The sequence below is a fragment of the Psittacula echo genome (genome assembly GCF_963264785.1).
Source record: "Psittacula echo genome assembly, chromosome: 4".
NCBI lineage: Eukaryota > Metazoa > Chordata > Aves > Psittaciformes > Psittacidae > Psittacula > Psittacula echo.
The window spans coordinates 31,573,590-31,591,296 of record NC_137738.1 but is presented as its reverse complement, the minus strand read 5'-3'; the positions used below and the strand labels follow the sequence as shown (position 1 = coordinate 31,591,296).

Here is a 17,707-nt window from a genome sequence, read left to right as displayed (position 1 = left end):
CCTTTCACAGACCTATCCAGCTATGGCTTTTTTTCAGTGTTTCAATAGATCATAGAATCATAGAACAGTTAGGGTTGGAAAGGACCTTAAGATCATCTAGTTCCAACCCCCTTGCCATGGGCAGGGTCACATTAAACCATATCACCCGAAAATACATATACATTTTAGCTTTGCCCAATTTCAATGGGCAAAATGTGAACACTATTTGAAGTGTGTCCGCTGTCTGAAGCTGAAATGTGTCCACCATCATTCTTGTTACTGGTAGATCAAAGGCCTACCAACTTAAATCTGGCAATGGTGTCACTGTTTGTGCTATGAAGACATAAAAACACTTAGACAGTTTTACTTGATAACCTTAAACTGGTGGTCCAGATGCACTTTTCATGCAAGTGAATGCAATAAAATACAGCTAAGTTAGTGGATTTTCACAATTTTATGCCACTGGAACCCAGTTGTTATTTTACATCATTTTTAATTTCTCTGTAAGAGAAGTTACACACAGCAGTGCTGTGAGGAACCTGCGCCATTAACTGGAGACAGCCAGTCCAGTTCAGCTTTCATGCCAGCACTGAAGCTGAAGGTAAACGACCATTTCATGGTGAGGCACTGGAACAGGCTGCTCCAAGAAGCTGTGGCTGCCCCATCCCTGGCAGCATTCAAGGCCAGGTTGGATGAAGCTCTGAGCAACCTTTGCTAGTGGAAGGTATCTCTACAGAGATGGCAGAGGATTGGAACCAGATAATCTTTAAGGTCCCTTCCAACTCAAACCATTCTATGATTCTATGATTTCATTGCATGGTCTGCAGCACTGTACAGACAAGGCAAAGCACTTTGCGATTTGCCACTAGATCACTATATAATGCCCAGACAAAGAAGCTGTCAAACAGTTTGAGCAAAAGGCTAACCCAAAAGTGGAATGGAAATGGATCCTGAAGATGAAGGTGAGCAAGGGTTCTGGAAAAGCAGTTCCACACAGTCAGTAGAAAAAAAGGTTTGAAGTTTGTGGTTGTGGGATGAATCTGTGTCCTGAGAAATGAGGAAATGGGCTCTGGCAGCCCTTCTTATGTGAAGAATGCCAGCCTCTGGCCTCAAAAGGAAATAAGCAGGTGCTTATCAGCTGATGTTGAACCACTGTCAGTTTGTCAGATCTACTGAGCTAAGAACACTCATGGACAAGCCCTTCTAGCTGTCTCTACCAGCTACACCTGGAGCATCTGGAGAGAACACATAAAAAGTTAATTACATTTGGCATATCACTCAATGTAAGTAACTTATGGTTTGGCCAAAGTAACTACAGGTAATAAACTTGTAGAAATTGCTGTACTTGAAAACAATTTCTAAGCAGAAGTATGTAATTCTGAAACAGTTTATCTGAGTGGATGTGAGCTGATGATTTAGGTTGTCTGGTTATACTGTTCCATTATGTTTATTTTCTTCCAAGTGCATTGTTCTGGGAAAAGTAATATTCACAAGAGCACAATTTCAGAGTTGGCAAATTAGTTACTTTTGAGTAATTTTTTCTTCCACTAGATTTTTCACACTGTTTGAGTCTGTAAATCAGGAGAAAATTACATTCTATGATACCTTAGTCCCAGAAAAAAGTACCCACAGGGGTACTGCTCATGCTTTAGGCAATATATGACAGTGGGAAAGAGACAAAATGACTGATTCTGATTACACCAGAGTTTATCACATTGTTCAAAAAAGCATTAAACAGTTTTAACTCAAGGTAGACCATAATAAGCACAGGCTGATCTCTCACACTCTCCAGAACATCAGCCACACTTAACAGTGAACTCAGTCCTTGTTCATTGAAATAACTCTGCTCCGAAGTGGGTTCTGCCATTGGCGTAACCAGTAATAGCTACAAATTCACAACCTGCTCCTTCTGGGCCCAGAGAACTTCTCCTCTGCACAAATACCCCTCGTGTTAGGGAGGAGATGGCTGAGCCCCTGGCAGAGCGCTCAGACTGAAACATGTCCTGAAGAACTTTGCTTCCTCAGATGGACAAACTATGCAAATAACCCAAGGGGCATATTTTTAATATCTTAAAAATCAAAAGTCAGTTTTCTGCCTTGCCAAATGTCTTAGCCTAGCCTGTGCTCAGCCACCCCAAAGCTGAGAGATGGTGAGACCGCTCTTGATTTCATCCTCTCCTGCAGCATCTGAAACAATCTCATGGTGCTTCCTTTATAACTAACCGCAGCAGGAAGTGAGAAGAAGGTAATCCTGCAGGCAGCAGCATTGGCCAGGTGCTCTTTGCTCAGCTGTGGGCGAAGTCCTTTCCTCCCAGTGCAGCGGGATACTTCAGAGGACTGCTGTCAACACTCAGGTATTACAGGCCCCTCTGTACATTCACATGTATTAACTAATCATTTTTCCAAAGACCACCATTTTTAGCCAGAGAGAGCTAACTTCATCCACTTTTTCAAAGTCTAAGATCACGTCCTGCTCTTCATTCAGATGGTTGCAAAGTCTTACTATTAACAAGAAGAGCATGGCCAAGTGACCCAGCAGCTCTACCAGACCTTGGCAAAGCTCCTGTGTGGCAAAGCAGCGGGCTCTGGTGTCTCCCCAGGGGCTCCAGAGTGGGCTAAGGTGCACTGCTTTCAGGGAAGCATGAATCAGACCATGATTATGTGAATCGGAGAAAGCTCTACTTGTTCCCAAACCTCACCCACCCTACGATTCCTTACTCATCTTTGTGTCATGAAGGTCCCTCCACCCACTCCTCTTGGCCTCTTTGGGAACTGAGGGGGAAGTAAGACCTCTTTGAGGCCCAGGAGACAGCACAATATCCCACTACCCTCCTTATTACACTTTCCTGCCTAAACTCCTTGAGTGGTTCTGGGCCACTCTCCTTCCTTGACACGTCGTGAGAAATGCTTGTGGCAGCTTGCACTGAATCCCAAGTGTAAGGGAGGCGGTGCAAGGAAGAAATGTCCATTCCATCTCCTCACAGGCAGCTGCTGCCACCTGTGAGAGGATGGGATGGCCAAGGACCCTGCGGAAGGCAAACAAGTCAGTGAAACACTTGCTAATCACAGGTGCCTGCTGGAGTCCTGGATGAGCCTAAAATTTCCTGGCTACAGTGAGGCCAACATGGGAGGGACTTTGGGTTTTCTAACCCTGAGCAGGAGTTGCAGGGTTAATGGGCAGTCAAGGAGGACCAGAGACCTAAGAACACCATGCCAAGGGAAGAAAAGTCAGGGAGGGTGGTGGATGTGAAGTAACCTTATGTCCCACAAACCGCAACCTGACATCAGGGCTTCGGGACAAACCCCAGTGCCAAGCATCACCCAGCTCCTCCGGGCTGACTGTTGGGTCTCACCTTGTGTTGCTTCCACATTGCGCCCAAGGGCTTGACGTCGTGCTTGCCGTGCTTGCCCTCCTCCAGGCACTGGTAGCACACGGGACTGCGGCAGCTCACGCAGTACATGCTGTAGTTCTCCAGGTCGTGCTCGGCGCACGTCGGCAGCTTGCGGCCGCCGCCCGCCCCCTTCCCGCCGTCGCTGCCGCCGCCGGGGGCGCCCGGGTGTGAGGGCGGCGGGACCAGGCGGTGCTTGGCGAAGGGCCCGCGGGCCGGGTGGCAGCGGAGCTGGCAGGCAGCGCAGTACAGCACCTCGCACTGCTCGCACAGCACCGCTGCCGGCTCGGGCGGGCTGCGGTCGCAGAGCTGGCACTTGGCAGCGGCTGCGGCGGCGGCGCGGCCCTGCTGGTAGCGCTGCACGATGGCCTCCAGCAGCCGGTTGCGCTGGAAGCCGCGGAGGCCGCGCTGGTCCAGGGAGGCGCTCCTGTGGCACTGCGGGCAGGTGAGGGACGAGCTGGCGGGGCCGGCGCCCCGCGGAGCCGCCGCCGCCGCCGCTCCCGGGGGTGCCGGCACCAGCGGCAGCACCCGCACACCGTTGGGGGACTTCAGGCTGGGGGTGTAGGAGCCGTACCCGCTGTCGGTCTCGCTGTGCAGGCTCAGCTTGTCCGCGTGGTCCACGCCGCCGCCGCCAGCCGCGCACTCCGAGTCCGGGCAGGCGGTGGAGCCCGCGGCAGCTCCCGGCCCCGGCGCGGCGGCGGCAGCGGCGGCCGGCGCGGGGCTCCGCGGATGGAGCAGGGCCGGGAGGTGCTGCTCGCTCTCCGGGGTCTGCACGGCGATGGTGCGGGCGCAGGGCAGGCAGACATTGTGCGAGCAGGGCAGGATGATGGGCTCCCGGAAGAGCGAGCCGCACACCGGGCACTTCAGTTCCTCTTCCATGGCCGTGGCCAGGCTTTGTGTGCGGGGCGCGGGCGGGTTCAGGCGGGCGGCGCGGGGTCGCCTCCGGCTTCCCCCATCCTCCGCGGGGCCCGCCGCCGCCTACCTCGGCTCCGGTCGCCGGGGCGAGGCCGGGAGGACTCCGGCCACCGTTGCCGCGCCGGGCAGTTCAGCACCCGCCGTGGGTAGACAGCTCCGTGCGGCCGGGGCCGGGGCCGGGGCCGGGGCCGGGGCCGGAGTAGCAGCCCGGCGGGTGCGTGCAGCGAGGGCAGGGCTGCCTCGCACCCGAGGCGCGGGCAGGGAGCGCGGTGGGGCTGTTTTAACGTTGGTGGCATAGAGTAATAATATACGGGGAAGGGAGGCGGGGGGAGGAGGGAGGGCAGGAGTAGGAAGGGGCGGGAAGAGCCCTTTCCAGCAAATAAGTGGTCGCGCTCTCTCTACGGCTGGGGACGGCGAAAACATTTTTTAAAGGATCTCTGAAACGATGTCTTTATATGTTTAAATAAAGCCATTGTTTGGGTAGTGGGCTGAATGCAGGCAGGGTTTCGTTATCTCTAGTAGCGCCTTTTCCCTCCCTGGAGAAAAGATGGATGCTTGCCAACAGACTCAGAGTGTGCCTCTCCTTCATACGCATATCACCATGCTGGAGCACAAATGAGGTGCACTAAATGTCAGGCACTCTTCGAGGGAAGAACGGAACTAGGGTTACAAGAGAAGCACAGACACTGGGTACAAACGTGGTGGCTGGAAGGGAGGGAAGAGTGGCGAGCTGGGAGACATGCCTCATCGCCCCAGCTTGCAGCCGGGTAACCCCGGCAGAAATTTGTGGTGGAGATAAATCAGGGACGACAGCTGAGAGTTTATGAACTGAAAATAACCATCCTTAGAAGAAAGGAACCAGCAGTGGGAAATCCTCCATCTGTTTTGTTTACTCTGCATATACTTAGCGTAGATGTAGCAGTGATTTATTTTTGTAGTGGAGAGAGATTGTACATAAGAGTGATTTCACTGCTTTATTTATTTATTTGTTCATCTATCTTGCTTAAAAGCCCCTTCTGTATCAACTTTGGCTCTGTAAGCAGATCTTAATTTTTTGTTTGTTTTAAAATGCAAGTTGTTTGTTTCAGAGCAGCTATTTTACAACTGCAGAACTAAAGAAAAAGAGAGAATGTATTAAAAGCATTGCCTCTCATCATAATGTTTCTCAGTATATGATGAGCGTTTTGTGACAGTGGGTAGGAAAGGATTTTCCAGTTTCAGGTTTTGCTTTTTCCAGATTATTAAAACTGTTGATGCATGGAAAAGGAGAAATGGGGACAGAGAGTAGGAATATATTAAAGCTTCCAGGTTTTTTCAGTCTTTCCACAGTTTTCCTTCCTGTATCTTGCCTAGCCACTTTCATGACATGCTGAGGGGGAAAAAAGTTTTGAGGGGCTTAAAGCTTTGTAGTTCTCCAGTGCAAGGTGGAAAGGGCAGGCAGGGCCCGTGGCACAAAAAGAAACAGCTCTGACCCACATAAACCTGCCTGTCTTCTGGCTAGGAATCTTCTTTTGTGTGACCTCTGTGCTGAGATTGAGAGTCTCTAGACCGTGTGTTTGGGTTACCTCCAGCCAGAAACCTTGGCAGTGCAAGAAATGTTCTGAAACACTATTGATTTCACAGCAACCTTATGCTAATACAGTGCAAGACAAAGCTGTGGGTGAAATGCTGTTATCTTCATAGTCATCCTTCTCTGCTCTGCCATCTGTCAGCAGCAGGAATGGATGCATGCTAAGGATTCCTTCAGACCTATAGGTGAATCCAAGTCACAGATTTCAAGTCTATGTTGGAAGCCATAATCCTAAAAATTATTAGGAAGGCACCGTAGCTTTTTCCTCCACTTTTGCTTTCTTTCTTTACCTGGCCTGTGTGTTAGCCACCAGTGATTATAACATTTGTAATGGTAGCAGCAAGTCTGAGACATCTGAGCAAAACTGGAGATATCAGACAGAAGGTGGTGGAAATGTAAAGATATTAAAACCAGCTCTCCTTTACAGCTACTTCTTAGCTGGGGCTTACAATTTCAAGAGTTCTAATGTACTGAATTTTACATTTCTGTTTTGAACGTTACTCTAGAGTTTATGTAAAGACCTGGAACTGTTTGTGCTTGACTACAGAGGGAAATGACAAGAGAAACACCACCTCTGAAGTACAACCACCCTCTTTCAAACTGAGCTTTACTTGTCCTCTCCACAAGCCTGGTTTGGCCTGAGAGTACATTGCCATAGCAGGTGACGCTTGAAACAGAGACAAAAAAAAAGCGATCTGGTCTTCTCAGTACTATGGTTTGACTTTTACTTCATTCAGGGTCTTTTTTCACCTACTTTAGCAGTATGTCTGAAATGTTTATGCCCATGATTGCTGTGGCTCTGAGAGCAGGGAGAGCTGCCTGGCCTAGTGCACTTGTTTACTTATCCCACTCACCCCAGAACAGCTCTTGTTTCCAAGGAATTATAGAGTTTGGATGCAGAAACCTTCATCCCCATAGCACCAGGGACTGCTGGTGGAACTAGCACCTACTGTAACAACACTTGATGGTTTAGATTCCAGAGCACAGATTTCAGTCCTTATGACAAATATTTATCTGTATGACTAACTGCGCTGCTGATGACAATGGAGGTGACCAGCCAAAACACTGCTGTAATCCTTACTGCTCCAGAAGCCAGAACAGAAACTCATTGAAGTGTTGAAAAATGCCACTGAGCTTGAGCAGACTGACTTTGGAAACCCTTATTTTTGCTGAGAAACAGATCACACCGAGTCAATCCCACTAATTTTAATGGAGGTGTTCATAAGGCACTGCGCAGTTTGAGCCTGAGAGAATCAGGCCTTTACTGTGTTTTGTAATCAAGCCATTTTTATAATGGAGATGATCCCTATGATTTTTCATCTTTTATGTTCAAATGAGTCTTTAATCTTTTAGAGCTGTAATGGTATATAGATAACCTAGAAACCCTATTCTGGCAGTCCTGGCTTTGATCTTCATTTTAATACTTCAGTATCACTAGTATCATCCCCTTAAACTATTTACCTTCTGTAAGAACTTATTAGCATCTTTTATATCCCCTCTGACAGGAAAAAAGCTAATGAAGTTTATTTATAAGTTCATATAAAAAAGGATAAGGCAGTACAACCCCTCAGTAAGGAGAGAGATTTGATTCATCTTTTTTGTGTCTGTTGTTTTATTGCGTATGCTTACGTTTGTTGTTTGGGTTTTTTTGGGGGAAGGTGCATGTTTTCATGTTCCATTTCTTGTACCCTTTTATACATATATTGCCCTCACACGTTAACCCCTTTCCAATCAGTTTTCCCTGTTTCTTTTCTCATTTTTTTCCTTCCATGGCTGTCCACCAAGGTCACTCCACTTTCTTCTGTTTTCTTCTTTTACCACCGCTGTTTCCCAATGGGGAACTTTTTGATTCTAGTATTCCAGCATCACTCCTGCTAACAGGCATCACTCCAAGCACACATCCTCTCATCTGAAGGGTAACAGAGAGAATAAAAGGATCTTCTCTCCACAGGTGCTTATTCCTTTGCAAAAAGGAGACCAAAGAGATAGTTCACAAGAGCAGAAAAGACAAAATGGGCTAATGTCATCTGTTTGTGTGGCAGTGGAAGGTGAAGAGTCTTGCTGCTTCCTTATAAATGCTTGGTGCTCAATTACCCTTGACAGCCACTGGGGACAATGCAGCTGCTGGTCATCTCTGAATTTTGGACTGGAGCACTAACTAGTGGCTCTGTGTTTTGATGCGTGCACCCCCTCCAAATATTGTTCTCATGCATAACAAACAACACACCACACTGTGATCTCTCCTCTCTACTTGTTCTTCATCACATTCTTTACCCAGACTCTTCTTCCCAGCATTACCGGCTCTGGCTGATGCTGATGTTGCATGTTCTGTTTGAGTGGTGATGTGGCAAAGAGGCATGGGAAGGTGGGGTCCCACCATGGCTTAGAGGAAAAGCTGATGTATACAAACTGTGGGGTAGGGCAGCTTTGGAAATGGTAGGTATGTGCAACCGCTTTCCCTTCTTTCCTTGGTTTTGTAGATTTGCTTTAGTACATTGTGTTGGTGTAGCAGTTTTGAAATAGGTTTGGTGCTGGAGCTTTTTTTGGGCATGCATTCAAGTAGCTATTATGTTATTTAAGGTTTTCAAATGTTTGCACATTGATCTGTTCATGAAAGGAATGAAGGCAGAGCTTGGCAGGAGCCCAGGAGAGTGCCACAGAAGCATGGCTGCTGATAAAAAGCTTATCTGTTGGCTAGCAGAAGACTGTATCTGTAATAGAAATACAGCTACATATTGAATTTTCTCTGTCAGAGGCGTAAATTGGCCATAAAAAATATAATTCATAAAGGAGGACGATTCTATACAATGGAATTTTATTCAGATTGTCTGCTGAGTATATGCTTGATATGATGAGTATATGGTTGATATGATGGCAAAAAATGATGCTTGCTCCTAAACATTGCTTGACAAATACTCCCACTTTTAAATCTATTTTAGCGATCTATGAGCAAAATTCAATACAGAAGAAAATACTACTTTAAACAAAAAAAAAGTGGTAGGTTGGCAAGACGAATTTTAGTAAGAGGTTGGTTTCAACACTTCTTAACAAATTTGTATTGAAAAGAATCAACAAAAGGCACTAATCTACAGTGAGGACTCTTGAAAAATAAGATGTCATGTTTCTGTGATGTTGCAAAACTACCTCAGCCTGCAAGCCTCTGGAATTACTCCAGGGATATCTTGGCTTTTCTCCTGTGCGAGGAGCCCCCTCTTTTTGCTGTGCTTGCAGTGGAGTGAGATCCTTTCCTTTGCTGCTACAGCTCAACCTGAGGCTGCATCCTCAGAACGGCGCTTCTTTTTTTGAGAGGATGAGAATGCTGGGCCCTGAGCAGCTGCATGTAAAGGAAAGCAGGAAATTGTGCCCTGCTTTGGACCCATTTCAGAACACCACGTGGTCAGCATCTTCACAGTACGGTTATAATAGAGAGCTCTTATTGAGTTTGCTGCCCTTTTCTAAAGTAAGTGTGTAAATGTCTCACAGAACTGATTTGGTTTCAATGGTGTTATGGCAGAGACTGGGTTCTGCTCCTCACTTTGTTCCCTGTGGACACTGGAGGAGAGGGTCATAGGAAGCTGACCTAAGCATAGACTTGTGTTCTGTCTCAACCTTCTGCACCCATCCTGCTGTGGTTCCATGCCCTCCCCAGCTGTCCCCATGGTCATCCCATTCATGCCTATAAGGAAAAAAATTTATCTAGCTTTTTAAACCAAGGATTATATAAAATCCAAACCAAAATCAAAAATCCAAATTGATTTTCTTTTGATATGAAGGCTGGAAGAACTCAAGAAAAAATCATGGCACCCTAAGCATTGCAGGATGGGAGGGAAGAGAGAAAAGGGACAAACACCTGCAACAAAAACAAAGGAAGAACACGTAAGCTTAACATGGAAGTGCCAGCATTTCCTAAGAGCACAGGATGGGCTGAAAGAAAGCAGGACTGTGGAAAAGAAGCTCGACTTGTTCAGGAGCGTGTATATACAGTTGTAAAGTGGAGGTAAATTGCCACCATGTGGCAATCTCTCCACATGTAAAGAAAATCCTTACATAAAGGGCATAGTGAATTTTTGTTCCTGAAAGAGCAGGCAGTATTCTGTGAGCTGCACTAGGGAGCTGATCCATTTGTGACTCACTGAGAAAGGTCTTTTATCAAGAAGGGAAGCCCATTTAGCTCTGCTACATATTATATAAGAGAAGAAAAAAAGCCCTGTCGTTGTTTAGCAGAAGACAACTAGTGAGGAAATTTCCCTGAGCCATGGAGGATCTATAAATACCCTAAGAGGTGGGCTTTGATTTTCTATTCTGAGATCAGAACCTCTTGCAAGGTCTCCAGAAACCATGCCCTGAATGCATATTTGAAAGACCAGGACGCCTGTAAAAGCTGCCTTGGCTGTAGCTACCCAGACAAAATTTACATGGAGTTCTAGTGGGTTTGACCAAAGCCTCCTCTCTTTATTGTAATGTCAACCAGGAGCATCAAAAATCAAGATACTTGGAAGCTGCATGGAGAAACAAGGGGTAGGAGCCAAGAAGAGGATCATCCTTTCTGCTCACAGTAGGTTTCACACAACCACAAGAATTAATCCAGCCCAGGACAGTTAGTTTTCAGCACCAGCATTTTGATTCAGACATGCCCATGCCTACGCAAGGACAGGAATAGGGAGGAGCGGCCCCTTGCAACGCCACTGGGAATTTGTACCTGATCCAAAAAGCGATGTCCATGGCCTGAGATATCAGCATCAATCAGGTGGGGAGGCAAGTCCACAAGATGCCAAGCTTTATATACCTCTTTTCATCAACACAACACCTCACCTACCCAAGATTTATGCATCCCTCTCTTCATTGAGCTGCCCAGTAGGAGGGAGAAAATAGACATCAGCCAAATCAATCGTACTCGCACCAGCAATGTATCTTACTGCTTCATTTAGCATTACATTTTCTGATCTGAAAAACAACTTGTTTCTGCCTTTGTCTTTTACTTTAGTAGCAGAGAAGTAAAACAAATATAGTGTATTTTAATATTCTTAGATAAGTACAGAAATTCTACTTTCCTCTTCCTTGCTTTGCTTTCCCTTGCTACTCTCCACCTTCTTGTTGTTGCAGAGAAACTCCCTTGCTCCTTCACCTCCTCCTTCTGATACCCACTGCAGCCTTTCTGCCCTTCTCCCATCACTGGTCTCACAGACTGACACCTCCTCCTTGCTATACTCCACTCACACTGAGCCCAGCCCCAGGTCCACCTTTGTTTCCCCCCATGAACAAGATCTGGAGAACATGATTCCTATGCAAAGAGGTGGTGTTTATCCTGTCACTCCTTTGTATTGGCTATGGCAAGAAATCCTCATTCAAGAGAAGGATTTGCCTGACTGTCCCTGAGGCACTAAAGTGTTGCCCTTTTCCTGCCCTCACTGTAGGAGGACCAGCCAGTTAATGGGGTATAATGCTGATCATGAGGTTTTGTTTTGCATGTTGCTGTGATACAAAAGGCAAAGGATCCTCCCTGGAGAGAATTGCTCACACAAGAGATTTCATTCATTAGTGTGCATTGTCTAACGACAGCCCCCAAACAGAAGCACAGCAGAGAGGTTTGTATGAAGAAAGCAGCATCAGCTGACTTCTGTGCACCTCCACCAATCTAGGTCATCGAGAGACATAGGAAGCTATCACCATTTAGCGTACTGGGAAGTACTAACCTAGAAAACATTCAAGGCCCTCTCTGGTGCAGAGTCAGAAGGTACAGAGACAACTATGAATCCTGCAGATGCACCAGACAGTCAGGTCCATCAGATTTATATTGTTATTTATGTCAATTTTGTGCCATTGTAACCACTGATTTCAATAGCTTGAGCTGCTTTTTCACTGTGGCGTGTATATAACATGAAGTATGCACAGAATCAAGTATATACACTGGCTAGTTCCTCTTTATGCTTCTACTGTTGCCCTGTAGGAATGGCTAATCCACTTTCAGGCCTCCTATTCATTCCCTGAGCTTCACCATTTCCCAGTACACATCATGTGGGAAACCAGAATTCCATAAATCGCACTTCTCCAAAAAAACCTAGATGATGGAGGTAGGAACTAGATGATCTTAAGGTCCTTTCCAATGATTTTATGATTTTATGATTACCAACCTGATTTCTGTTTTCTTCTTATACTTGCTTTGATACGCACAAAGATAAATGAAATGGCAATGTTTGTGAAATACCTGATCTACTGCATGTGTATTGAAAACCAAATCCGTGAGCACATTAGCCCATCTGCAGAGAGATTAGTCAGAATCTCCCTCCTCAACTTTTCCCTCCTAAGTCTTTCGTTGGGCTCCTGCCTCCTCTGAGTTGATCCCACTTGTAATTTTACGTTTCCATCAACAGCAGAGAAGTAAAACAGCTGAAGGGGACAGATAAGGGACTTAGCCCACTACAACCACCATCCAACTCCAAATGGGATTGACTGGCTGAGTGCCCCCAAATCCTCCATGGATATGCAATTTCATGGAAAGAAAAAGCTCCACACACAAAGAAAAATATACAGAAAATAATACAGCCACTTTACGAAAAGTAACAGTTTCAGCAATGTGTGTGTGATTATAGCAAAAAACACACACTGTTATGATACCCAAAGAAAAAATAAGATGATGATTTAATTTCTCCTGTTACTAAATGATAGCATTTTTAGCAAGCCATTACCAAAGGAAGAAAAAAAAGGTCATATCACCTGAGCCTAGCAATGAATCTGGTCTCTTGTCCTTCATATCAACCAGTAATGGATACTGAGGAAGACTGCAAAATAGGAGTGCAACAAAACAGATAGGGAAAAAATGCTAAGGAGAATTTGAGGAAGGGCAAAACTAGGTTAAGGCAGGTGGAGGAACTAAAATAATGCCCTTAGTTTTGCAGACAGCTGTGTATGCACCATATCGGTGACCCAAGGCTTTATTCCCATGGATGAGCACACATGGGTTTCTAGGGAGGCAGTTCCAAGCAGAAGCAAGCTGCTCCCTGCGAGCACTTCTCTTGGCTGTGCATGAGTGCTCCCTTACCTGATGGCAGTAATGGAGATGAGCTCTCCTGCCTGCAGAGTCAGAGCAGCGGGGATTTGGCCAGTCTTTAATTTTTAATATGTTATTCAGTTAACGGGAGGGTTAAGACTGTAACAGCCCTACCAACTCCTTTGTCCCAAACCAGGCAGATCTCTGCTCCAGCAGTATGCAGTGCTGTCCTCACCTCTCCCTCTCACTAGCTTTCTTTTAATTTATTCCATTTGCCTTCACAACTTGCTTTTCCTTGATCTCATAATAGAATGATGACCCTCTGATCCCTTTTCAGGAGCTTTGCCTGCAACCTAGCCTTTCCATCCCAGACTGCCAAACTTCCATTTGGTCTTTATTTCCCTCCTGCTGTGCCACCGGTGTCATCAGTCCCTTTCTACATCTCGAACTTCCCGTTTTCTTTCACTGTTTTTCTGCTAGAAAAGCTCAGTTTAGGCTACTCACTGCTGAACCACCACAGCAGTTACTCAGTAACAAAAAATCAGTGGAATATTACAACATTTGCAGCAGCTCATTTAGCAGCACCACAAATGTTGTGCATGAGGGGAGCACAGTGATTTCTATTTGCTCCTAAAAATTGGAACATCTCCAATTTGAATGCTGCTGGGTTGGGTTGTGGTTTTTTTCTGATTCGGTAAAATCAGAGTCTTCATTTGTGATCTGTGCACAGCACAGGTCTGCAAGCAAGAGGTGAAGGGTGGGATCACTTCACTCTGAGAGCATGGCTCATCCCACTATGGGACAGGCACCTCCAGCCGTGGGGACCAGATGCCCATTGCCCCGACTGTGCCGCTCCAGGCAGCTGGCGAGGGTAGACCTGACACCCACCCTTCACGTAGGTCAAGCTGGATGAGAAGGATGTTGTCTCCACGGAGTTTGCCTGCTAAAGTGACCGCAGCACCCCGGCCAGGAGCTGGCGTGGTACTGCAGAAGCAAACGCCAGAGGAGCTGGGGAAAGGAGGGGGGCATAATTGTTTTGGCAAGATTCCAGTTTGTACAACAGATTCCTACTCTACTCACTGTCTTGTCTGCTTCTGGGCATGAGGTTATTTCTGGCTCTGCTGACAGCTGTTTCTGTTCATACAATAACTGTGGGTAGCAGTGCTAGCTCTGACATTCAGACTTAATTGACCCTCATCCCTCAAGGACATAATGGAGAACAAAGAAAAGCTACGCTATAAATACACTGAAATAGGCCACGCACCCTTGTCTGGAGAGCCCTTCATCTCTCCTGTCATCGTCTTGCCTGGGGGCTCACTGAGATGGTAGGTTCTCCATGGTGCCTCTCCCAGGCACATGTCCAGGAGCAGCTGCATGGCTGTGCAGCCTTCCTCCAGCCCATGGAGATGCTCCAGCCCCTTGGAGGGCACTGGTCCCTCTGTTACTGCTTGCTTGTCAACTCCGAAATTGTTACTAGTCCCAGGTGGCCCCTTCATGGCTTTTGGGCAAGGCAATGTGTTCAACCGTTTCTTCAGTGGAAGCCAGAATTACCAATACTTTACGGTGCAACAGTCACCAACAAACATTTCCCGCTTGGGCAAAAGATGGGCATTCTAAGCTAAAACTTGGGTTATACACAGGCCTGTACTATTACTCACATGTAGTGGCATCATCAGTGAAGTCATTACTTGAGACAACAGAGGTCTCAAAACAGTAGTTTTGGTTGGGTTTTTTTTCCATGCATGTAAACCTGTTCTATGAGAGTGTATATATACATAGGACACACCTGTTGATTACCTCTGAGTAATTTCAGCTTGCTTTCTGTAGCTCCATCACAATCCAGAGGAGATGGATGGGAATCCAGAGTTTGAGGACTGCAGGAATTCTGGAAGAGGCTGCTGGGTGACCGCAGTGCCCCAGAAAGGCACTTGCCTTCTGCTTGCTTCTTCCTTTTTAATATTTAAAGTTTCAGATATTTTTACTAAGCTATTTGTCAGTTCACTACTAATAACTACAAGGATAACCACTGTAAGTATTAAAGTGTGGTTTTGTGAGGTCTTAGCCACTCAGTTGAACAGTATTATATATGAAATTCAAACTATTTTTCCTGTGCATTATTTTTATTTTACATCTCTATTTAATCTGTAATATAAAAAAAGCATCTGCCTTCACATTCCAGCACTACAAATACAGCATGACAAACTATATACATATATACAGACATCCACCCCTCAGCCTGCACAGCTGTTAATGAATATGTATTTTACATTTAGCCAGTAACTGCTGTTCAAGGTTTCATTCCAGATGCTCAGGAGTGAGTTAAACATCACTTTGATTAGAGGGTGATGCATTCACTGTATCAAAAGCTAGCAAAAGTTGCTCCTTTGATAAAAAAAGAGACAGCCAGTGGTGATTAAAACAAGCAAATGTTCTTGGGGAAGTGTTTGAAGCAAACAGCAGACCCTTATCAAAGCACACATAATGCAAGCAATACAAGGCTAGTAGGAAGGAATCCTGTCATTTGTTAGACCCGCACACACTGTCGGAGAAAATGGACAATTTTTGATACAAAAGCCTTTCTTCAGGTCTACCATTTGGTCTAATAAACAGTGTTGTGTCTCCCTACCTATGTTGCTTTGCTAAGCCAGTACTCCTGCTGCTACGATAGAGGTTTACTTTTGCTGTCAGACACGACTGATGCCGTGCTGCCTAACAGTTTAAGGGAATCATCTCAGATCTTAATTATTCCAGTACAGAAATGCAGCTCCCAAGGATAATTTATCTGAATTATTGAAAGAGAGTTCTGTCAAAGGAGGAAGAAAGAAGCAGTTGAAAGATGTATTTGTTAAAGCCCAGCACTCCTGTTATGACAATGGCAACAAACTATTTTCTGTCATGGTAAAGGTTCCCATAGAGTGAAGCTGTCTGAAGTTTGTCTCTCAATCTCTGGCTTTGTGCAACTTCATTCCAGTGACTTCATGTATTTATTTGCTTCTTAATCTGTATCTATGCATCCCTCTGCCCTATCTGACTGTCACCTGCCTGACTGCTTGCCTGCCAAATTCAGATAAAAAAAGCCCTTCTGCCACTTTCTCCCAAGAGCTGCAAGACTGTCAAGAAGCGCATCTGAGAGCAAGCAGAGAGCTGAGAAGAGCCCTCTCCAGCTCTCATTTGCAAGGGGTTCACTGCTTCCCAGCTCTTCCTCATCTCTCAGCAGCAGCTTCTTCCATCCTGAGAATTCGGGATCTCCATGGGGGAGGAGGCTGAGCTGATGATAAGAGCCTGAGCCACATGTGGAATGGCAGAGAGGAAACAGTGGGACAGGAAGAAGAAGAGAAAGGTCATTAACCAGGGTGAGAATTTCTGCAAAGGCAGCATTTGACATAAAGATGGGCAACAACTCGGAGAAGAAAGAGCTTTGAGTTCTTGCTCGGGCTATATAAGGACATAAAGCAGATTTTGGGGTTGGAATTGATTTATCCTGACCATGAGTTGGGTACCTTGGAGAACCGTGGGATGCGACTGAAGTGGGAAGAGGCATGTGCAAGTCCTGGGAGGGGAGGGTGGCTCTTCTGTGAGAAGCTTGTTTGAAACTGCCTCCCCTTCACATGGGGTTGTGTGTGGAAGGAGCAAGACAAGGACAAGAGGGACAAAATGTTAAGCCAAGCCTTTATTTTTGTGCTACCAAAGTGAATTTTGAAGCATTTTGACTGAAGGTAATGCTGACACATGCTCCAGTTGCAGAACTGCCAGTTTACTTCCAAACCGTCTGTGATCAGAGAACATTGTCACCAGTCTGCTCTGCTGCCAAACAGGGTAGCAGGAGTGTGACAGGGTGGCTGACTAACTTCCAAATGTTAAGGTTTGCCTCTAACTCTCTTTTCCTCCAGTTTTACAGAGGCAGGCTGCCAGTTTGTGACAGCAGCGCTTTGGGCAAGAGGACTGTTATTGCTCTAGGGATGCTGGCTACCGATGCTGCACACTGCTCCTGAAGTCTCATCACATAGTAATCCGTGAGGAATGCACCTTCATCTGTTTCCTCAGGGGCTGTGTTTTCTCAGTCTGTATAATATTGTGTGAGAAGCTGCTGCAAAGTCCTGTGCAAATGTCACTTGCACTTTCCTTGTCAATGCAGAGCTCAGCTCTTGTTACAGATCCTGGCTGTGTACCAGCATATACCTGTTTATTCCTTTTACAGACAGATATGATACATTACAGTACATTGTGTACAAGACTCTCCAGAGAGCACGTATATAGTTTAACAATAACGCATCACCAAATGTATTCCCTCTCAGAGACAGAGGAAACAGTATTTCCCGAAACAAACACAACCCCCATCTATCCAATCCTTCCATGCTCCTGCAGACAAGAACCTGGTGAAAGAGATGAAATTGTACCCTTTGCCTGAAAGCCCCTCATAGACCTTGGCTATGACATGGCACAGCAGGGGTCTTCACTGGAAATGTTGTGTAGCCGTGGCACATCAGACCTAGGCACATGGTTTGTAACCCTTCAGAAATGTCCATCAGTTACTGCCCATCAGATTGCTCACTCTGCAAACCACCAGATGGTTTTGACAGCTGTGTTCTGCTGAGACTATAACTTCTGTGGAGACTCTCAGGGGTGATGCCTGAGTGTGGGTGGGGTAACGCCATCCATAACTCACATATACATGGGTAAACATAGAAAAGCTCCATGTAAAGGTGCAGAGAGATGTGAATGGAAAAAATAAAAGCTTTTCACTAACATACATTAACAAAAATTTGAGAAGAAATGGAGGTATCAGACACCACCACCCCCCCCTCGAATGCATTTCAGGATAGCTGTTTTTGTTTTTCTCTTTTGCCCCTTCTTTTGGCTTCTCCC

The 17,707-nt window shown here is 46.0% G+C and overlaps 1 protein-coding gene across 1 annotated transcript in view; it reads right to left on the bottom strand.

The window, feature by feature from the left end:
* Positions 1 to 4,247, bottom strand: part of TRIM67 (tripartite motif containing 67) — a gene marked incomplete at both ends in the record, with an annotated part of 34,515 nt that extends 30,268 nt beyond the window's left edge. Inside the window, 1 exon segment of the mRNA XM_080615314.1 lies at positions 3,333 to 4,247. Coding sequence (XP_080471440.1) covers positions 3,333 to 4,247 — 915 coding nt within the window.
* Positions 4,248 to 17,707: the final 13,460 nt, after the last annotated feature.